This window comes from Giraffa tippelskirchi, chromosome X (assembly GCF_054371585.1).
Source record: "Giraffa tippelskirchi isolate mGirTip1 chromosome X, T2T-mGirTip1v1.2.pri, whole genome shotgun sequence".
In the NCBI taxonomy this organism is placed as follows: domain Eukaryota; kingdom Metazoa; phylum Chordata; class Mammalia; order Artiodactyla; family Giraffidae; genus Giraffa; species Giraffa tippelskirchi.
Window position 1 is genome coordinate 99,552,460 of NC_137289.1, and position 23,517 is coordinate 99,575,976.

Below are 23,517 nucleotides of genomic sequence, written 5' to 3' on the forward strand. Positions count from 1 at the left end.
GTTGATGCTATACCTAAGGTGAGAATGGCGTGATGGGGAAGGATATGGGAGGTTTCTAAAATACTATCTTTTGGAAGTTTTAGATTTACAAAATCATTGCAAAGATAATACAGAGAGTGTCCGTATACCCTACCAGTATACCTTACCAGTTTCCCCTATTGTTAACATCTTACATTTGTATGATATGTCTGTCACAATTAATGAACAAATATCAAAACATTATTAACGAAAGTCCATATTTCCTTAGTTTTCACTAAATTTTCTTTTTCTGTTCCAGGATGCCATTTGGGACACATTACATTTAGTTATCATGTCTCCATAGACTCCTCTTGGCTGTGACAGTTTCTCAGATTTTTCTCATTTTTGATGACGGAGTCATCAACATTTGAGGAGTACTAGTCAGGTATTTTGCAGGATGTCCCTCAACTGGGATTTTTCTAGCATTTTCCTCATGATTAGATAGGAGTTACGGGTTTGGAAGAGGAGGACCACAGAAATAAAGTACCATTCTCTTTGTATCATATCAAAGGTACATGCTATCAATATGCCTTATCATTGTTGCTGTTAACTTGATCACCTGGCTGAGGTAGTATATGTCAGGTTTTTCCACTGTAAAGTCACTCTATTCCCCCACCTTCCATACTGTACTCTCTGGAAGGAAGCCACTAAGCATAGCCCATGCTTAGGGAGTGATCGTCCAACTCCTTGATGGGGAAGTATCTACATAAATTAATTGGAATTCTCCTGCAGAAGAAATGTGTGTTATTCTATGAGTGCTTTTAAGATGCTAGAATCAACAGGCTCTAAGTATAGAAAAAGAGGGATTGAGAGAAGTCAGAGATGACTGCCAGGTTGCTGTGGGACCTCCTGTGAAATGGTTAGAATACCAGATCTTGGATATACTCCAGATTCTGATAAATGTTTTGGAGAAAGCATGGAAGCTTGGATGCCTCTGGTTCTAACCTGGGACCACGCTATCAGAAGTGGGTAGAGGAGACTCTGGCCCCGAAAGGGGAACATCTTGCCCCAGGGCCAAAGCTGAGAGTACAGGATGCTGAGTCAAGGCATCTTGCACAAAGGAAAGAAACACCTATGTGCAGTATCTGGAGTCAGTCCTAATGAGCACGTGATGAAGTGGAGGGGAGGGGAAAGCAGCAGGGGCAAAGGACCTGAAGAAAGATAGCCTGGGTATCCTTGCCTCAGTCTACTCTGGCGCATAACATGACTCCCTCACCCTCTCTAGAGGGTCTCAGTTTTCTCACCTACAAACAGACTAATCGTGCTGGGGGATCAGCCCAGGAGAAGCAACCAGCCTAAGATCCCAAATGGAGTCTAGTCTTAAAGCAAACCTCTGAAGTCTGGCCTTCATCATGCTCTTCCCTGATTCCTCTCTATCTCTCTAATCAAATCCCTAGCCTCTCATCCTGGCTCCTCTTCACCCACCCTGTCAGAGAGGGCCTCTGACTTCAGGGACACTGTTAGGACCCAATTATGGGATTCTAATATACTTGGCCAGGATGCTCATGTCCTGGACTGAGGCATGAGGGAAGAAAATGTTCTTTGTCTAGGGTGACATCTTTTCCCTGTGCCCTCACTCCTCAGTGTGTGGTGTGGCTTCAGTTCTGCCCAGTCTGGTCCTCCAAAAGGGAGGACTGTTCTAGAAGTCCTTAAGGTCACATCCAACTCCAGAATATAGTCTTTGCTGAAGACCAATGAAGACAGGCCCATCTGCTGGGACCCCAAACAGAAACCAGGAGGAGAGTAAGGAACTATAGATCAAATGTGCCCCAAGGCCTGTTCCCATGCTGAAGCTACTTGTCTTTATATCCTTCACAACTCACCCCACTCCCCTGGAGCCTGGAGCAACCTCCTGAGGGTGAGGTTTCCAGGACTTACTAGGACCAGACCTTTAAAATGCCACCTACTTCTGTGACTAAAAGTAGATTGGCAGGGACAAAACTAAATTTAGGAAACTAGATCCCTCCTTTGGTGACCAAAAAGGCTATCAGTGGCTCCCGTGGTTGGGGATGTGGAGGATGGTAGGGAAGCATCCTATTTTTCATTCCGTAAACATTTATTGAGCACATGCTGTGTGCCTGATAGAAACTCAGTGATAGGAATACAGCAAGGGAACATGAATAGACCAAGTTTTTGTCCCCCTGGAGCACAGAGTTGAGACAAGTGTTCATAACATTTTTTGTCTGCTATGGACCTGCTTGGTGATCTGGTGAAGCCTATGCATCTTTTCTCAGAAAACAATATCTTTTGAATGCATAAAATAAAATAATTAGAGCCATAAAATATTGAGTATATTTAAATATTGTTATTAAAATATGGAAAAACAAATATGTGTTATAGTAATATATTTGCTCCTTGTTAACCCATTAAATCACAAGATCTAATGGACAGTCTAATGACAAACATGCTTTTGCGATAGAGATGAGATTATATATTTCAAGAAATGTGCAATATCTATAATATGACATGAAAATCTCTGATTTCTATTAATGATGGAGTCACAGGTACTATTACTACTATGATGAGTTATATTCTTTGCTGAAACGATGCTAAATTTCAATTACAGGAGAGTGGAAGAAAAAACATTTTTCCCATCCGATTTAGGAACCCCTCTAAACCCTGTCCCAGCTGGACTGGAGTGAGGTTTGTGAACCCAAATTAAGAAACCCTGATAATAGGAAGGGCCTTGCTGTATCTCCTTCCTTCTTAAACCCTTTTCAATTGGAGGACAGAAGCCGGAGTTTTATGCTGGGTCGTATTGCTGTGTGACCTTAAGTCAATCAGTTTGCCTCTCTGGGCCATAGTTCCCTAAATCTGAAACAATGGCAAAGGCAAGAATTGGGAGGGGAGACCTTAATTATTTATGCTCCAGGCAACTAATTTATGTTCTCTTATTGAATCCCCTATTGAATGGATGGCATTTTCAGGTAAGATTTTAAAAATTATCTTCCCATTTCACAGATGGTTAAGCTGAGGCTCTGAGTGAGGTTGTCACTTGACCAGTGCCTTAATCAGTAAGTAGCAGGGGCTGGTGGGTGACTGGCCAGACGCCTATAACCACCTCATCCTCCAGGGATAAAACTGGGAACTACGTTCACTTTGAGCGAGAGAAAAGTGGCTCAGAAATGCCTGCAGGCGGGGTTAACCTATGGGAAACTGGAGGCAGAGTCGTGTCTCTTAGCGGAGCGGTGGTTTACGAAGAATAAAACGTCAAGAAGCTGCGCATCTCAGATTGTCCAGTGACTCGCGCCAGGCCTCACTTTGGGCTTCGCGCCTGCGTGCTCCCAACGAACCTCCCGAAGACCTGTAGAACCGACTGGCAAAGAGCGATGATGATCCTCCTCCTGGCCAATCCTATTAAAGGATGGACTTGGCTCATAAACCAATCAAAGACCCCCAGAGGGGCGGGTTTTCTTGGGCTTGGATCCTAGCTTGGGGGGTAAAAATAAAGTGTTTCCATCTGCAGCCAATCCCAGGGAAGACAGGAGGGCACTCCTCCAATAGGATCCTGGAGCCGTCGGTAGCAGTGGCGGCCTGCGACCACCCCTAGCGCTCTGGCAGGCGGGAGGGACACGTCCAGTGCATTCGCGAGATCCAATTGCCGGTACCTGGAATCTGCTCACGCGAGGCAGTGGCGGCACGGACGTCTCGAAGTTCCCGGTGAGACTCTGTAAAGACTGGGGGTGGGAGACGCGGGGGGAAAGATGCCCAGCCGGAGCGCGTGAGAGGAGGTTTTATCTGGGCGGCCTCTCAACCCTAGGTCAGCAGGTTGTGGAGGATCGTGCGGGTAGCAAAAGGAGGGCGAGTGCTCCTGAGGCCCCAGACAGCAACCAGGTGAGTACCTTGCGGAGCCCACCCCCATGCCCGCCTTCCGCGCTCCCCTCATTTCTCTCTGTTGGTAAACGGCGTACTTTGCAGGTCTGCAGCTCACGTGATTGTCTGCTTGCTTGTCTGAAAGTCTCCGTCTCTCCCTGCCCACTCCACTCCCCCTTCCTCTGTGTCTATCCCCACCTTTCTGTCTGCCTTTACCTTTCTGTCTGGCTCTCCCTCTCTGAGACATAGGAGACCACCCAGACCTACAAGGCTGAATGAATCCTGATCCAACCAGTAAAAACTAGCTGTAAAACCTTGAGCCTCACCCAGCTGGGCCTCAGTTTCCTCATCTGTCAAATGGGAGTCTAATAATCTCCTGAGACAATACATGTGCCTCACTTTGCCTTGCTGCCTGGCCCCTAGAAAAGTGTCAATAAATAATAACTGTTATGATTGAAAAGAATATAGTCTTTCTTGGCCTTTTGCCTTTATTTTTCCTTGTCTCTGACCCTCCCCCCACCCCAATTGGTTCTTTCTGAATGCTTCTTTCTCTGTTACTGCTTTTCCTCTTTCTGCCTGTCTCTTTCCCATCCCAAAATAGGTTAGAGGTACATTGTTTATAGCAATGAGCTTGGCCTAAGAGTGCCTATCAGCTTAGTCTGGGGTTCTTGTCTGTTCTGTGGGTTAAAAAATGGAGCCTGGCCTTAGGCTGCTTCTGGCCTCATTGAGGAGACAACCCTCTTTGTTCCCCAGCTACTGTGTTAAACACTGAGACCTAACCCCTAGGGTGGGGAGCAGCTTAGATGAAAAAGTGAATCAGGCTCCTATCCTGTATCATGTTAGTTACCACAAGAAGACCAGAGACCAGGGGTCTTCTCATTACAGCCCCCGAGTTGACCAGGCACCTAAAACTCATCTTCAGTCATCAGCAAAATCCTCTTCATTCTCACCCTGGTTTCTGCATAGTCCCATTGGTTTTTTTGCCATGCCTTAGTGGTTCTCATACCTTTTGGACACAGCACTTCATTTTTATAATGTACATTTTGAAATATCTCCTTCACTGTTCTGAACTGAAGTGCATAGATAATAGAATCTGTCTACACACATAATTCCCCTCAAAACCAATATAATGTCCTAATTGGATATAAGGGAGAAGTAAAGGAAAAATAATTTATAATAAAACAATATATATTTCATTATTTTTTTTTCTTTTTAAAATATGTATTTCAGTATGTAAAGGCTGGGATATAATTCCACTGGAAGACATAATGGAATGGTCTTGAACATATAATGCTTGTACCTGGAAGTGTGACAGCTACACTGTGACTCAGAAACCATGGATAGGGTGATGTGATTTTCCTAGATGATGAACAATTCTTCATAGGGTTCTAAACAAAACAAAGTGCAATCTTCCCTCAGTTTATATGGTTGTTGAATTACTGGAAAAGTCATTATATATTAAAATCCATGATCTGGCTCCCATAACCTCTCTGATCTTATCTCCTACGACTCTCCCCACTTACTCCCTCTCTTTCACCAATCCTGACCTCCTCTAGGCTACTTGAACATATTAGGCACACATCCACCTCAGGAGGTTGAACTGGGCCATCCCTTGTACCTAGAATGCGCCCCCTTCCAATATCCACAAAGCTCATGTCCTCACCTCCTTCAGGCCTCTACTCAGATGTCACTTTCTCAATGAGGCCTACCCTGACCTTCATATTTAAAATTGTAGCACTACCCTAGCACATACCCTGATCTGTTTTTTCCACAGTGCTTCTCACCCTCTTACATAACATAATTTACATCTTTATTATGTTTGTTGTTTATTGTCTGACTCTCCCACTCAATTGTAAACTCCAGAAGGGCAGACATGATTTGTTTTTGTGTGTGTCCTGATGTATCCCTATTACCTGAAACAATGCTTGGACATAGTAGTCTCTCTCAATAAATGTTTATTGAATGAATGAATGAACAAACAGGTTTTTCACCTACGTGATTATCTGATGGAACATTCCAAAGTTGTATGGGATGCATTGTGATTGTTAGCCGTGTGGAGCTGTCTTGCATACTGCAGAATGCTGAGCATCCCTGGTCAGTGCCCACTGAATGTCACAAGTAATCTCCAATTATTGTAACAGTCAAAAATGCTCCCAAAACACTGCTTGCCTGTCTGTTCAATCCCTCACTGAGAACAAGTGCTTGAATAGAAATCTGGCTTTTCTCTGAGCACTCTGCTCCCCCAGCAGCCCCCTCATCCCCCTCCTGCCAGGAGATTAGGACATGAGGGTAGGTGTCCTCACTCTATATGTCCTTCCCAGATATTTTCTCCCCCTCCTCCTTAAGCATTCTGTTTTTTTAGAATTAAAACCTTCTTATTTTTAAATAATTTCAGACTTTTTAAAAGTTATAAAAACAATACAAAGAATTCCCATATATCCTTCACTCAGATTCCCCAAATGTTAAGAAATTATACAACTACATTTCAATTATCAAAATTAGGAAATGAACAATGGTACAATACTCTTAATGAAAGTATAGAACCTATTTGAATTTCATCATTTTTTCCACTACTATAATTTTTCTATTCTAGGATCAGATTCAGGATTCTCCATTGTGTTTAGCTGTCATATTGCCTTAGGCACTTTTTTTTAGATAAGCAACAAAAATTTATTGTATAACATGGGATTATACCCAATATCTTGTCATAACCTATAATGGAATATAATTTGCAAAAAAATCCATAAAACAAAAACACAAAACCTAATCCCTGTGCTATACACCTGAAACTAACACAATATTGTAAATCAACTATACATTATTTTTTTTAAATTTCAGTTTACAAACCTGTAGAGAAGAAAAGCCCAACATATGTATTACACATTTCTATGAATATAGTTTGTCCATGAAAATACATGAACATTTTTATTATTATATTCAACAATGAGAAATTAACATGTGTCAATGCAATTATTTCTTCAATCAAACATGTACTTATTTAGGTTATCTCCAATAATACATCACTATGTACTTTTTTTCTTTTTTAAATTGTGGAAGTATGTTAACACATTTATAGGAGACTTGAAAAATACAGAGCAAATTTACATATAGTTCCACTATATAGTAAGTACAATTACTTTTTTAAGTAGATAAACTAAGATTTTTAGTTGGAGTTTCAATATCAAACTCTCAAAAATTAATGGAATGAATAGACAGAAAAGTATAAGGATATAGTAGACCTGAAAAGTACTATGAACCAATTCAACATAATTAAGATTTATACAATTTTCACACAACAGCAGGATACAAATTCAAGTTCTCATAGACTATAATCCAGGAGACACTGGAACATATCAACCCGGGGATCAAACCTGGGTGTCCTGCATTTCAGGCAGATTCTTTACCAACTGAGTGACACTGGAACATATCCAGGGACAGAAAACAAGGTGCAAAAACTTCATGGTCTGAAAGTATTGAAATCATGCAGTCTGTTCTCTTATCACTGTGGAATTATGTTAGAAATCAATATCAAAAGATATTCAAAAATAACCCACATATTTTCAAGTGCAATGTGACATTTACCAAGAGAGACCTTTGACTTAGCCATTGAAAGCCTCAATAAAGTTAAAACACTGAAAAAACAGAGGGTTATTGCAGAGAAGAAAGCATTTAAATGAGAAATTAATATCAAAGATACTTTTAAAAAACCATGTATTTTGAAATTAAATGTCTACTTTTAAATTATAAGTGTATCTAATAAACCATAACAAGAAAAATTAGAAAATATAACAGAATAAAAATGAAAAGAGAATTTATCAGAATTTGTTGCATGCAGCTGAAACTGCTCAATGCAACTAAATACTATGTAGAATCTTGACTAAGGTATGAAAACAGATAATGGACACTAACATAAAATTTTGTGAAATTTGAACAAAATCTACACTTTAGTTTATAATACTGCATCATATGTTAATTTACTGGATTTTTTTTTACAACATAGTTTTTTTTATATTCTCAGAATTCGATTAGAAATTTCAAGCCTCATTCAACATTTTTTTTTTAAATCACTAAGGTAATAAGCTTTCTAGACTTTTAGCAGTAATACTAGATGCCAGAATAAATGGAACGATATCAAAGTTTTGAGTGAATATAAATTAGAAATCTAGCATTCTATTCATACTTAGTCAAACAAGTGGAATCAAAATGTCATAATTTTTTTGGCTATGCAAAAAATTGTAGTTTTCTAAAATATATATATTATATTATACATACTATATTGTATTATACATACTATATATGTATACAAAAGCTTTTCTACACTTGATAAAGGCTTGAGAGAGAACAACAAAAAAACGAGACTGAGAAACTGGAAAAACATAAACTAAATGAAATGGGAGCACTGGATATGAAATAGAAAAAGTGAAACAAACTAGATAAAAGTAAAAGATCATAGTCCAATTGTTTTTAAACATGTCTGCTTATTAGAAACACATCTGGAGTTAAGCTTTGGAGAAAAAAGCAAAACCTCGGCATTTGTGTTTTTCAAACAATTCCAAGATAATTCTGATATGCATTTGGATTTTAAAAACTGATTGCAGGTTTTTCTATTAAATGGTAGTTTTATGATATTGAATTCTATTATTTTCTGTTGACCAATCATGATACAATGGTTTTGAATGAATAATAGTTACATAATCACAATAGTAAAAGATGTTTATCAGTTTTCACTATCAATGGACAAAAAATAAAAGATAATAACAATTGCTAGCCATAATGGGAACAAGATTAACCTAACAATATAAAATAATCACATACAATTTGGGGGATTAAGTAGAAGGATGTGGTAAGTGGAAGTGCATATGTGCATATGTGTTTTCATCCACCCAGCCAGCCTATGTCTTTTGTTTGGTGCATTTATTCTTTTCTTCTTTTTTTTTTTGTTTGGTTCATTTAATCCATTTACATTTAAGGAAATTGTTGATATGTATGACCCTATTGCCATTTTCATAATTGTTTTGAGTTTATTTTTTGTAAGTCTTTTCCTTCTCTTGTGTTTCCTGCCTAGAGAAGTTCCTTTAGCATGTGTTGTAAAGCTGGTTTGGTGGTGCTGGATTCTCTTAACTTTTACTTGTCTGGAAAGCGTTCAGTTTCTCCATTAAATCTGAACAAGAGTCTTGCAGGTAGAGAGTTCTTGGTTGTAGTTTCTTCCCCTTTATCACTTTAAATGTATCATGCCATTCCATTTTGGCTGGTAGAGTTTCTGTTGAGAACTCAGTTGATAACCTTATGGGAGTTCCCTTTTATGTTATTTATTGTTTTTCCCTCGTTGCTTTTAAAATTTTATCTTTGTCTTTAATTTTTGTCAGTTTGATTACTACGTGTCTCGGTGTTTTCCTCCTTGGGTTTATCCTGCTTGGGACTCTATGTGCTTCCTTTACTTGGTTGACTATTTCCTTTCCTATGTTAGGGACATTTTCAGCTATTATCTCTTCAAATATTTTCTCAGATCCTTTCTTTCTTCTCCTTCTGGACCCCTATAATGAGAATGTTGGTGCATTTAATGTTGTCCCGGAGGTCTCTTAGGCTGTCTTCATCTCTTTTCATTCTTTTTTCTAGATTGTGTTCTGTGGCCATGATTTCCAGTATTTTGTCCTCCAGGTCATTTATCCGTTCTTCTGCCTCAGTTATTCTGCTATTGATTCCTTCTAGTGTATTATTCATCTCTGTTTGTTTGTTCTTTAGTTCCTATAGATCTTTGGTAAACATTTCTTGCATCTTTTCCATCATTATTCTGAATTCTTTTTTTCTGGAAGGTGCCTATCTCCAATTCATTTAGTTTTTCTGGGGTTTTATCTCATCCCTTTGACATAGATTTCTGCTTTTTCATCCTGATTAACTTTCTGTGATGTGGTTGGTTTTTGTTCCAGCAGCTGTGGGATTGTAGTTCTTGCTTCTTCTGTCTGCCTTCTGGTGGATGAGGCTAAGAGGCTTGTATAAGCTTCCTGATGGGAGGGACTGGCAGTGGGAAACCCTGAATCTTGCTCTGGTGGGCAGGGCCATGCTCAGTAAAACTTGAATCCAATTGTCTACTGATGGGTGGGGCTGCGCTTCCTCCCTGTTAGTTGTTTGGCTTGAGGTAACCCAGCCCTGGAGTCTACAGGCTCTATGGGCCTAGGGCAAGGTGCAGGACTGCTGCTGCCAGTGCCCCCATCTCTGTGATGAGCCACTGCTGACCCATGCCTCTGCAGGAGACCCTCCCACACGGGCAGGTAGGTCTGGTTCAGTTTCCTGTGGGGTCACTGCTTTTTTTCCCGTGAGTCCTGGTACACGCAAGATTTTGTTTGTGCCCTCCAAGAGTAGAGTCTCTGTTTCTCCCAGTCCTGTGGAAGTCCTATAATCAAATCCTGCTGGCCTTCAAGGTCAGATTCCCTGGAGATTTCTAGTTTCTATGCTGGCTCCCCAGGCTGGGAAGTCTGACGGGGGCTCAAGCTGGGGCTCAAAACCTTCACAACAGTGGAAGAACATCTATGGTATTATTTTTCTCCAGTTTGTGGGTCGCCCACTCAAAAGATGTGGGCTTTGATTTTATCATGATTGCACCCCTCCTACTGTCTTGTGGCAGCTTCTCCTTTGTCTTTGGAAATGGGGTAACTTTTTTGTTGTGTTCCAGAATCCTCCTTGGGTTTCCCTGGTGGCTCAGTGGTAAAGAATCTGCCTGTAATGCAGGAGACCCAAGTTCGATCCCTGGGTCAAGAAGATCCCCTGGAGAAGTAAATGGCAACCCACTCTAGTATTCTTGCCTGGGAAATGCCATGGACAGAGGAGCCTGGCAGGCTACAGTCTATGCAGTCACAAAGAGTAGGATATGACTTAGTGACTGACTAAACAACAACAAGCATCCTCCTATCGATGTTTGTTCAACAACTAGTTGTGATTTTGGTGCTCTCAGGAGAAAATGAGCGCACATCCTTCTACTTTGCCATCTTGAATGGTACTCTCTCCTTAGACACTTTTAATCTGGTACAGTTCTTTAGTCTTTCTTGGTCTTTCATGCCTTTGATACTTTTGAGGAGTCCTAGGCAGTGATTTTATGAAATTTGGGTTTGTCTGATATTTCCTTGTGATTATGGTTAAGTTATGTAATTTTGGCAAGGATGCCACAGAAGAGATGTGCCTTTCTTGCTTTATATCAGGAGGCACATGATGTCAGTTTACCAATACTGGTTTTGTTCACATTGACTTTGTTTAAGCTGATGTCTCCAGGTTTCTCCATTGTACTCTTTTTTTCCTTTTAATTAATGAGTAATTTATGGAGAGTTACATTAAGATTATATGAGTATCAACCACTTTGTTTTAAATCTCAGGGCATCAGACTATACCATCACCTATCTGTCTGTCATAGTCAGGTACAGACATACACACATACCTGCCTCATGCCTCATGCCCCATTCCTAGAAAAATTTAGCTACCAGCTCACTGTCACTCTCTGTAACACTACTCCAGTTCTACTTCTTGGTGATTTTAATATCCTCATAGATGACCCTTCCAATGCTCTTGTCTCTCAGTTCTGTAGTCTGTTTTTTTATGATATTCTTGCCTTCAGCCACACCTCAGGTGTGCACCCTGATAGTCTTCCCCGTCTTATCAGTTACCTGTGAGTGCATCACCTCCATAATCTGTTTCAGGCATCCTGCTCTCCAACCAGTAACTATCATTCTAGCTCACTCCTTCCAGCACCCCATTTCCAGCAGTCCTTCAATGCCACTGGGATTGAATGTTTTCACTACCCTTTACTTTCTCCAAGTTCCCATGTCCTTCCTTTAATCAGCTTAGATTCCGTGGTCCATCAAAATAATCATTCCCTTGCATACATCCTCACTTCCCTTGCCCTCTGTCACTACAGCATACTTATCAGGCAAAACACCAGCCCTGCTTAAATCCAACTCTGCCAGCTCCACTGTACTTCCCTAGACTATTCACTGTCCTACCCTTCTAGATGACTATTTCATGCTTTCTCTCTCCTCAAATCTCCAACACCTCCTCTCCCATCCTAGGCTCAGGCTGCCCACTTGACTGAAAATTTTAAACCATCAGAAGAAAACCTCCACAGATTCCCATTACTACAGCCAACTACCAAACAACATCTGTACTCACATACTCTGCCTTGTTTTTTGTTATTATGGAAAAATTGTCCATACTGTCATCAAAATCCTGTTCTTCCACTTTGGCACTAGATCCTATCCTCTTATCTACATGAGGATATTGCTTCAGCAATTTCTCCCTCTTTCCTGCCTCAATTTCCCCCTTTCTACAAGATTATTCCCACTAGCACACAGACATCCTGTTATTGCTTCCATCTCTTTGTTACAGCTTTATTGAGATATATTTCACATACCATAAAACTCACCCTTTTAAAGGGTACTATTTGGTGGTCTTTAGTATATTCACAGCATTGTGCAGCCATCACCACAATCAATTTTAGAACATTTTTATTCCCTCCGAAAAGAAGCTTCATACCCATTAGCAGTTACTCCCCACAACTCCCCTCACCCCAACCCTAGGCAGCCACTAATCTACTTTCTGTTTGTATTGGTTTGTCTCGTCTAGACATCTCATATAAATGGGATTATACAGTATATTGGCCTTTATGAGTGGCTTCTTTCAGTTAGAATATGTTTTCTTTTCTCTTGGGTGGATACCTAGGAGTGGGACCACTTGGTCCTATGGAAACTCTGTGTTTAACTTTTTGAGGAATTGTCAAACTGTTCACAAAAGTGGCTGCACCAGACTTCCCTGGCAGTCCAGCGGTCAAAACACTGTTATTCCACTGAAAGGGGCGTGAGTTCTGTCACTGGTCAGGAAACTAAGATCCCACATGCCTTGAGGCATGGCAAAAAAATAGGAAAAGGGGGAGACTGCACCATTTTACATTCAATCAGCAATGTATAAGGGTTCCAATTTCTTCATATCCTCACCAACACTTTTTATTTTATTGTCTGTCTTTTTTATTATAGCCATCCTAATGAGTATGAAGTGGTGTCTCATTGTGGTTTTTATTTGCATTTCCCTAATAATTAATGCTGTTGAACATCTTTTCATGTGTTTATTGGCTATTTGTAAATTGGCTATTTGTACATCGTTTTTAGAGAAATGTCTACTTAAATCATTAGCCCTTTTAAAATTAGATTATTTATCTTGTTGGATTGTAAGAATTCTTTATATATTTTAAATATGTCTCTTGTCAGATATATGAATTGCAAATCTTTCCTCCCATTCTGTGGGCTATTTTTTCACTTTCTTGGTGGTATCCTTTGATTCACAAAAGCTTTTAATTTTAATGAAGTTCAATTTATTTGCTTTTTTCTTTTCTCACTTGAGCTTTTTGTATCATATACAAGAAATCATTCCATAAACCAAGGTCACAAAGATTTATTCCTTTGTTTTCTTCTAGGAATTGCATGGTTTTAGCTCTTAAATTTAAGCCAGTGATCCATTTTGAATTAATTTTTCTGCTTGCTGTGAGGTAGGGGTCCAAATTTCATTCTTCTACTTGTGGATATCTAGTTGTCCCAGCACCTTTTGTTGAAAAGAGTATTCTTTCCCTTATTGAATTGTCTTGACGACCTTGGGAAAAATCAGCTGACCATAAATCATAAATGTAAAGGTTAATTTTTGAACTCTCAATTCTATTCCATTGAATTATATGTTTGTCACTATGCCAGACCACACTGTTTTGATTAAATTAGCTACGTAGTCAATTTTTAAATCGGGAAATGGGAGTCCTCCAACTTTGTTCTTCTTTTTCAAGATTGTTTTGGCTAAGTCCTTTGCATTTCCATATGAATTTTAGAATCATCTTGTCAATTCCTGCTGAAAATCAGCTAAAATTTTTATACAGATTGTGTTGAATCTGTATATTAATTGGGGAAGTATTGCCATTTAACAATATTAAGTCATCCAATCCATGCCTTCTTTCTTTCAAAAGTGTTTTGTATTTTCAGTGTACAAGGCTTGCACTTATTTTGTTAAACTTATCCTAGATATTTTATTCTTTTTGCTACTATTATAAATGGGGTTGTTTCCTTACTTTCACTTGCTGATTGTTTAGTGCTAGTGTGTAAAATACAATTGATTTGTTTATTGATTTCTATCTGGTCACATTTCTGAACTTGTTTATTAGTTCAAATAGTTTTTTTTTTTTTTTACTAGATTCCTTAGGAGTTTCTCTGTATTAGATCTTGTCATCTACAAATAGAGGTAGTTTTACTTTTATTTGCCCATCTGGTTGCCTTGTATTTATTTTTTCTTGACCAATTACCCTAACTAGAGTTATAGTATTGACTAGAAACAACAAGAGCAGACATCCTTGTCTTATTCCTGATCTTAGGGGGAAAGTATTGAGTCTTTCTCCAATAACCATGTTGTTAGCAGTTGAGGAAATTCTCTTCTACTCCTAGTTCCCTGAGTGTTTTTCCCACAAATGGATGTTGGATTTTGTCAAATGCTTTTTCTGCATCTACTGAGATGTTCCTGGGGAGGTTATGTTTGTTCTACTAATATGGTACATTACATTGATTAATTTTCAGGTAGTAAACTAACTTTACATTCCTGAAATAAATCCTGATTGGTCATGTTATATAACACTTTTTATATGTAACTGAACTTGGTTTGCTAGTGTTTGGTTGACGATTTTTACATCTGTATTCATAAGGGATATTGGTCTGTTATTTTCTTGTTTTTGTTTGATTTTGGTATCAGGATAATACAGGTTGTATAAAATGAATTGGGAAGTGTTTCCTCCTGTTTTTTAGAAGAGTTTGTGAAGGATTGATACTTGCTTTGTGTATGTCTTTTGTCTTTTCTGTTCCCTTGTTCTTCAATCCCTCTCTTCTTATATATCTAGTAGATATTTTCTATTATAAATTTTTAATTTCCTTGTTAACTATTTATTTTTGAGTTAAGTTCTTAGTGGTTGCCCTGGGGATTACATCTTAACTTGAAACAATCTACTTTGGGTTAATTCTAACTTAATTTCAATAGTATGTAAGCATTTTGCTCCAGTATACCTCTGTTTCCTCTTCCCTTCTTCATAGTATCATTATCATACAAATTACCTCTTTATACATTATAAGCCTGCCAACACAGTTTTATTATTATTGGTCTATGTAGTTGTCTTTGTATTTTGTAGTTGTGTTTTAAAACAGATAGGAAAATAAAAGTGTTACAAACAAAAATACTTTCTGTCATAATACCTGTGTAGTTACCTTGAAGTTAACACTACTGTCCTTCCATTTCAGCTTTAAATTAGTATTTCTTGTAGGATAAGTCTACTGGTAACAAATTCTTTCAGTTTTTTTTTGTTTTAACTTTTTTTTTCATGTTTGATGGACAGTTTAGCTAGATAAAGAATTCTCCATCTGTTTCTTTCAACATTTTGAAGATGTCATTACACTGTCTTCTGGCTTCCATGGTTGCTAATAATAAATCAGCTATTAACCTTATTGAGGATCCCTTATATGCAGTAAATCATTTTTCTCTTGTCTTCGACTTTCATCAGTTTCTGTATGTGTCTAAGTGTAGGTCTCTTCAAGTTTATTCTACTTGAGCTTCTTGAACATATAGATTGATATCTTTCAAATTTGTAAAGTTTTGGCCCCTTTCTCGTCCTCTTTTCCTTCCAAGACTCCCATTATGTGTATGTTGGTACACTTGATGGTGTCCCACAGGTATGTGAGATTGTTTCTTTTTTTTCCATTCTTTTTTCTTTCTGCTTTTCAAAAATGGATAATCTCTATTTGACCTATCATTTATCCTTTCCTTCTTCTGCCAGCTCAATGTGTTGAGCCCCTCTAAAGTGAAATTTTTATTTCAGTTACTATACCTTTCAGCTCCAGACTTTCTTTTTAAAAAAATTTTATCTATGTATTTTTTCTTTTGGCTGTGCTGGATCTTCATTGCTGTGTGTGGGTTTTCTCTAGCAGCAAGTGGGGGCTACTTTTTGCTTTCTCTAGTTGCAGTGCACAGGCTTCTCATTGCAGTGGTTTTTCTTGTTTCAGAGCTCTGGCTCTAGTGCGTGGGGCTTCAGTAGTTGTGGCTCCTGGGCTCTAGAGCACAGGCTCAGCAGTTGTGGCAAATGGGCCTAGTTGCCACGTGGCATGTGGGATCTTCCCAGACCAGGGATCGAACTGTGTCTCATGAATTGGCAGGCAGATTCTTTACACTGAAGTCACCAGGGAAGCCCCTCAACTCCAGATTTTCTATTTGATTTTTTAAATGATTTCTATCTCTTTATCGATATTCTCTATTTGGTGAGACATTCTTCTCACACTTTCCTTCTTTAGATATGGTTTCTTTTAGTTCTTCCAAAAATATTCATAATAGTTTATTTAAAGTCTTTGTTTATTTAGTCCCGAACATTGGCCCCCTCAGGCACATGTTCTTTTGGCTGCCTTTTTCCCTGTATTTGTAATGTACTTTACTGTTTCTTTGTATGTCTCCTAATTTCTTGTCAAAAATTGGACATTTTAGCTATTCTACTCTAAAAATTCTAGTATCAAACTCTTCCACCCTTAAGGTTTATTGTTTGGGCGTGTGTGTGTGTGTGTGTGTGTGTGTGTGTGCGTGCGCGCATGTGTGCACGTGTGATGTGTGGTTGTTATTTTTCTTGTTGTCATTCGTTTGGCAACTTTTCTTGACTAATTCTGTGGACTGTATATTCCCTGCATTATGTGGCCTCTGAGTTCTCTGCTAGCTTTTGTTTTTTTTAATATTGTTTTTATTTTTAAACCTGGATTCCTAGGGCTCACACCTGGTAAGTATAATTTGGTGGTCAGCCAGTGATTGGTCAGATTTCCTTAAATGTCTTGTCTATATATCTTCCACCCTCTGCCAAGGAGATCTGTGTGAGAAGGCATGCCTTAAAATTTCAGCCAGATTGCAAGGTAGCCTGAGTTCTCACTTTCTGTTTACACAGAGCCTCACAGTCAGCCAGAAGTAATAACTTCGGCCCTCTCCTTTCCCAGCTCTTTCTTGTGGACAGTTCTTTAGATGCTCTGGAATATGTCAGAGCTTTTCAAAGTTCTCTATAGTTGTCTCATTCTCCATGATTTCCTCTTAAATTCCTACCTAAGGGAGCTATGTTTTCTGAAATTTATTCAGCTTTTGGCTACTGAACCACTCAGCTGGAGAGGGAGGAGGCATAGGAATAGTCACAAGTTAAAGTGTCACACACACAAAAATGTCACACAGAACCTGCTATCTTGCCAAGATTTAGTTGTTTCTCTTGGATCAATTTTTTCACTTCATTTTATGCCCTTGTTAATTGCCAGAGTTTTGAACTGATTGATTTAAATTGGTTTGCCCATATTTTCATTGTTTAAGAGGGATAGCTGGCTTATCAAAGTCCTCACTGCCATTCCATGGATCTCCTGTTGCTCCCATCTTTAAAAAATTTAAAACTCTCTTTTGTCCCACATCCCCTTGTAAATATGAATTTATTTTTCTATTTCTCTAACAACAAAACTCTTCAAAAGAGAAATCATTCTTCCTACTCTTTTCCCATTCTATGTTTGTTCTTATAAAATACCTTAGACATATAATAAAAGAATATATACACTATATACATGAATTATAAAGATAACAACAATAATAATGAGAACCCAAGAACTCCAGCCCCACCCAGGAACATTAATGATAGCATTTATCCCTATGTCAATTTCTGTCCCATTTCCCACCCCCTGCCAGAAATTACCATTCTTCTAAGTCTTGTATTTAACATTCCCTTGCTCTTTATTTTTTTTTATTTTTTTAATTGAAGGGTAATTGTTTTACAGAATTTTGCTGTTATCTGTCAAACCTCAATATGAATCAGCCATAGGTATACATATATCCCCTTCCTTTTGAACCTCCCTCCCATCTCCCTCTTTTTTTATTTTTTATTCATATTTTTGCAGATGTATAACCAATATGTTGTTTATTTGGCTTGGTTGTGAGATCCATAAAAAACTAGTATCATACTATATGTTGTCTTCTGTGACTTACTTTTTTCACTCACTATTGTGTTTCTAAGATTCACCTGTTTTGCATGTAGCTGTAACTTGTTCATTCTCAATGCTGTATAATATTTCATTGGGTGACCCTAAAACAAATTATTCATCCATTTACATGTTGAGGGACATTTGGATCATTTCTAGCTTTTGCTCTTACAGAAAGTGCTACTGTGAACATTCTTATACATGTCTCCTGGTACACTTGCACACTCACTTTTCCAAGTTATATACCTATGTATGGAATTGCTGGTTAATAAGACATATAAACATTCAACTTGATAAGATTATGCCAAAATGTATTTTAAACTGTTATTACCAATTTACACACCTTTCAGCAATTTATAAGAGGTCCCATTCATTCACACACACCCTATCAATACTTGATATTGTCCCACTTTTAAATTTTTGTCATTATAGTGAGTCTTTGTGGACATAATTAACATTTTTCAAATTACTAATGTGATAGAGCATCTTTTCATGTTTATTGGTCATACATGTTTCTTCTTCTGTGCAACGACTGTTAATATCTTTTGCCCATTTAAAAAATGGATATTTTTATCATTTTTATTGAATTACAGAAAAGTTTTAGTTATTTGGCTTCCTTCATAGCTCAGCTGGTAAAGAATCCACCTGCAATGCAGGCGATCCCAGTTCGATTCGTGGGTCAGGAAGATCCTCTGGAGAAGGGATAGGCTACCCACTCCAGTATTCTTGGGCTTCCCTTGTGGCTCAGCTGGTAAGGAATCCGCCTGCAATGCGGGAGACCTGGGTTCAATCCCTGGGTTGGGGAGATCCCCTGGAGAAAGGAAAGGCTACTCACTCCAGTATTCTGGCCTGGAGAATTCCATGGATACTACTCATCATTTGTCAGTTACATGTGTTGAATATCTTCTCTCACTTTGTGGCCTTTTTTTTCTTTATGGTGTCTTTGCATGAGCAGAAATTCCTAATTTTAAGTGAGTTAAACAATTCAATTTTTTCTCTGTAGCCAGTTCTTTTTGTGTGTTGTCTTCCCTAACCTGTGGTCATAAAGATATTCTTTATTTTCTTCTAACAAAAAGTTAAAGGTTTACCTTTCCTTTTTAAGTCCTCAATCTAACTGGAATCGATTTTTGTGTGGTACAAGTCATAGGGCAGAAAGCCAGTTGTGTTCTCTTCCCCATGGATAGCCTTATGATCTGAAGTGCCACTTCTGTCATGCATCAAAGTTTCACATTTGTGTAGGTCTGTTTCTGGGATCTCTGCTATTGGCCAGCTTTGTGCCCCTGAATCAGTATTACACTACCTTTAATTATTTAGCTTCATAAAGAGTCTTGGTATTTAATGGAACAAAATTTTCCCATCCTATTTTTCTTTAGTAGTATTATATATTCTTGGCCCTTTGTTATTTCAAACACATTTCAGAATGAGTTTGTCATGTTCTACAAAAACATTGGAATTGGAGTAAATCTATAGATCAGTTTGAAGAAAATTGCTATGTTTATCATGGTGACTCTTCCTAGCTCTACACATGATATATCCTTTCATTTTAAATAAATTGTTGAATGTCTTTTGGCAGAGCTTTATAATTTTCTATATAGGGTTTTGCATATTTTGTATTAGTTTTCCTCTTGTTATTTATGACTTTTATAGATGAGACCTGTTTATAAATCTCATTTCTAATCTGCTGCTATAAATGAGATGGTGTTATTTAACGTGTTTTATCTCTTTTGCAGGTGTATACAAATGAAGTTGATTTTTTATATTGTTATAGCCATTCATCTTGCTGAACTTTCATTACCTTTAAGCAAACTTTTAATTTTAGAAGAATTTTATTTGTAGAAAAGTAAATAAAGAGACAGTATGGAGAGTTCCTGTATACTCTTCACTGTGATATGTTTATCAAAACTAAGAAAACAACATTGGTATATGACTATTAACTAAACTTCAGACTTTATATAGACATCTCAGTCTTCCCACTGATGTCCTTTTTCTGTTCTAGGATCCAATTCCAAATGCCACAATGCATTTAAGTTGTCATGTCTGTTTTGTGTCTTCTGGTCTATGATAGTTTCTTTGTTTCCTTGTTTTTTATAGCCTTAACAGTTTTGAATGTACTATAGAATGTCCCTCAATTTGGATTTGTCTGAAATTTTCCTCGTAATTACACTGGTGTTGGTCTTGGAAGAATACCACAGAGTTGAAGTGCCATTTCCATCACATCATATCAGGAGTATGTGATATCCCTATGACATCCCTGATGATGTTGATTTTCACCACTTAGTTAAGGTAGTGTTTGCCAGATTTCTCCACTATAAAGTTGCTAGTTTTTTCCCTTTTCACTCTCTGTTCTTTGAAAGAATTTAGCTCACCATTAAGGAGAAGGGAATAAATTAAGCTCCACCTCTGGCAGGGGATGTAATTACATATAGTATCTGGAATTCTTCTGTAAAAAAGATTTATTTCTTCTCCTTAACTTGTTTGCTTACTTATTTATTCAGTTGCTTGCTTATATCAGTATGAACTGATATATATATTTGTTTAATAATTTGAGTTAGAAATCCAATACTCGTATTTGTCCTGTGGCTCAAATTGTTCCAGCTTTAGCCACTGGAGACTCTTTTAGTGTGGCTTCTGTGTCCCTTTGACATGGCCCCCATCCTTTTGTTTTTAAGTACTTCCTTATTTGCCAGCTCTACAAGATACTCTCTACTTATCTTTTATCTTCCTGCCCCAACCCCAATCCCAGAAATGACCATTTCTCAAGGAGCCCTGCTTCCTTTTGAGTTGTCTATATATTTTTTTGTGTTTTCTATGTTGACTGCCATATCACCTATTAATAATGACAGTTTTGTTTTTTCCTTTCCAATCTTCATGCTTTTATTTTCCTTGTGTTACCGAGATGCCCAGGACCGCCAGCCAGTACAATGGCAAATAGAAAAGATGGCATGGGCTTCCTTGACTTGTTGGATATTTTAGAGGAAACACCACTAACTTTTCCATAGTAAGAATGATATTTGCTGTAAATTCCTACAGGTTTTATCAGATTAAACAAGTTCCATACTGTTCATCTATGATAAGAAGTTTTTGTTATTGTTTTTAAATCATGAAAGGGTATTGTATTCTTTATCTAATACATTTTCTGTTTCTTAGGATGATTGTATTTTTTTCCCTCCACTAATATGATCATGTGATAAATGACATTTATAGATTTTCCGCATGTTAGACTACTTTTGCATTTCTGGTGTAAATACAACTTGGTCATGATGTTTTCCTTTTTATATGATACTAGATTCAGTTTGTTAACATTTTGTTTAGGATTTCTGTATCTGTGTTCATGAGTTAAACCGGTCTTTGATTTTCCTTTCTCAGGCTGTTTTTATTTGCTTTTGGCATCAAGTCCTGCTTGCATCATAGAATGAGTCAGTGTTCCCTTGTTTACAATATTCTGGAAGATGCTATTGGAATGATCTGTTTGGTAGAATTCACCTGTGAAACCACCTTGGTCTGGTGTTTTCATTTTTAATATTAAGTGAATATTAAACTTTAAATATTTTCAAAATTTTTAATTAAAAACTTGAAATTTGCTTCCTTAACATGTTTATTTTATATCAAGTTTTATGCTTGAAATGGCTACACACAAATCCTGATCAAGACTTTTTAATGAACTGTTCTTTGAATTCTTAACAGTCACCATCAATAAAAATCTTGGTTGTACAATTAGGTGATAAAGTATTTAAAACCAACTTTTAAGTTGTTTAAAAATGTTTAACAAGTGAAATGATATTTAACAGCTTTTGTTTCACTGACAGATATATTTTTTAAAATTTCTTGTGATAATGTGATTAGATTTCAAATCCAATTGAACTCTTTTGTATTAACTGTTTCAAAATAATGATGAAGCTCTTATTTGCAGAACATGCATCATTGTTAGAACCATCACCCTGCAGCTAGCTTGGACATCATTAAAAGGGCTCATCAGCTGCAAACGGATAGAAGTATCTGATATCGTGAAGACAGTTTCAGGGCTGCTCCTTGGAGCTACATTCTCCAGAAGCCCCTGCTTGGCCTCCCTGCACCCAGCCCCACCCCATCCAGTCACAACTTGGGTCGTGTGTGGTATTTCTTGGCAACTGGAACACAGACTTCTCCAGCAGCTCCACAGGCCTCTTGTCCTCAGTGAGCAGAAGACTACAGAAGCTGGCTACTGAAGAGGCTGTCCAAGTCTTAGAGCTCCTCATTGGCCCTGCTTAGCACAGTGCTGTAACTGAGTGCTGGATGTTAGTCATTCATGCTCACCACCTTTAGGGACTGCAAAGGGATTTGTCAGACCCCATTTCACTAAGGGCCACCCTCTAAGGATCTCCACAGGAGGCTGCCCATAGAGAGAAGTGGCCTGCCTAGGGTCTCCACTGCCTTAGGTCCTATGTGGACACCAGATCTAAGGGGATTAGTATTTTTTCACCTACCTGTCATCCAATTATCAAGTGGGAAATTTTGTCTCCTGTTATTTTTTGTTCTTGTGTTTGTTTTTTAGTAGGAAGAGTTTTATCTATTGCTTCAATTCCTTTAGTAGAGGACTAGTCAGGATTTCTTTTTTGTCTTGAATCAGTTCTGCTAAGTTATAGTTTTCTGGGAATTGGTCCATTTTGTCTGCCTTCTCAAGTTTATTGGCATAAAGTTTCCTTATTTTTTTATTTTCTGCTGTATACAATCTGTAGTTATGTCTCCTTTTTCATTGCTAATATTGGTAATTTGTGCCTTCTCACTTTTTTTCTTGATCAATCTCACCAGAGGTTTGTCTATTTTATTAGTCTTTTCAAAGAACCAGCTTTTGGCTTTGTTGCTTCTCTCTATTTTGTCTTTGTTTTCTATTTCTTTAATTTCTGCTCTTATCTTTTTTGATCTCCTTCCTTCCACATTTTTTGGATTTATTTTGTTGTTATTTTTCTAATTTCTTAAATTTGACACTGAGCTCATTAATTTTCAGCCTTTCTTGTTTTATTATTTGCACATTTAAGGACATAACTTTCCCTCTAACTACTGCTTTTCTACAAGTTCAGACATGTCATATTTTGTTACTGTTTGGTTCCAAATACTTCAGCATTTCCATCATGGTTACTTCTTGGACTTGTGAGTTATATAGAAGTGTATTTCTAAATATTTGGATATTTTAAAATTTATCTCTGTGTTATTGAAGTCTGTCTTAATTGCATTATAGTCAGAGGATGTGATCTGTGTGATTAAAAACTGATATTTATTGAGACTTGTTTTATGGCTTAGTAGTGATCAGTATTTTTGAATGTTTCCTCTGTGCTTTATAAGAATGTATGTTCTCTAATTGTTGAATACAGAGTTCTATATAAGTCTGTTATCAAATTTGTTCATTGTATTGTTCACATTTTCTATATATAAACTGAATTTTGGGTCATAATATACCAATAATTGTAAGGTGTATTAATATGCAGTTATGATGGTGATTTGTTTATTTCTCCTTGTAGTTCTTTTTTTCTTTTAGTTATTTTTGAGAGTATTTTATTAGGAATATTCAAATTAAGAATTGTTATATATTCCTGGTAAGCATGTAATGACCCTCTCTATTCCTGATAATGCATTCTTCCTGTCTGTTTTATCTCACATTAATATAGCAACACAAAGT

The 23,517-nt window shown here is 37.6% G+C and overlaps 1 protein-coding gene and 1 long non-coding RNA gene across 2 annotated transcripts in view; both read left to right on the forward strand.

Annotated features, from left to right (window-relative positions):
* Positions 1-3,434: 3,434 nt before the first annotated feature.
* Positions 3,435-23,517, forward strand: part of LOC145536850 (uncharacterized) — a 37,157-nt gene continuing 17,074 nt past the window's right edge. The window contains exons 1-2 of the long non-coding RNA XR_014076052.1: positions 3,435-3,678; positions 3,779-3,852. This is a non-coding gene — a long non-coding RNA (uncharacterized LOC145536850). The remainder of the gene's footprint in view (positions 3,679-3,778; positions 3,853-23,517) is intronic.
* KANTR (KANTR integral membrane protein) lies at positions 22,582-22,812 on the forward strand. The gene has a single exon (XM_081566974.1). The coding sequence runs from the start codon at positions 22,582-22,584 to the stop codon at positions 22,810-22,812; it is 231 nt and encodes a 76-aa protein (XP_081423100.1).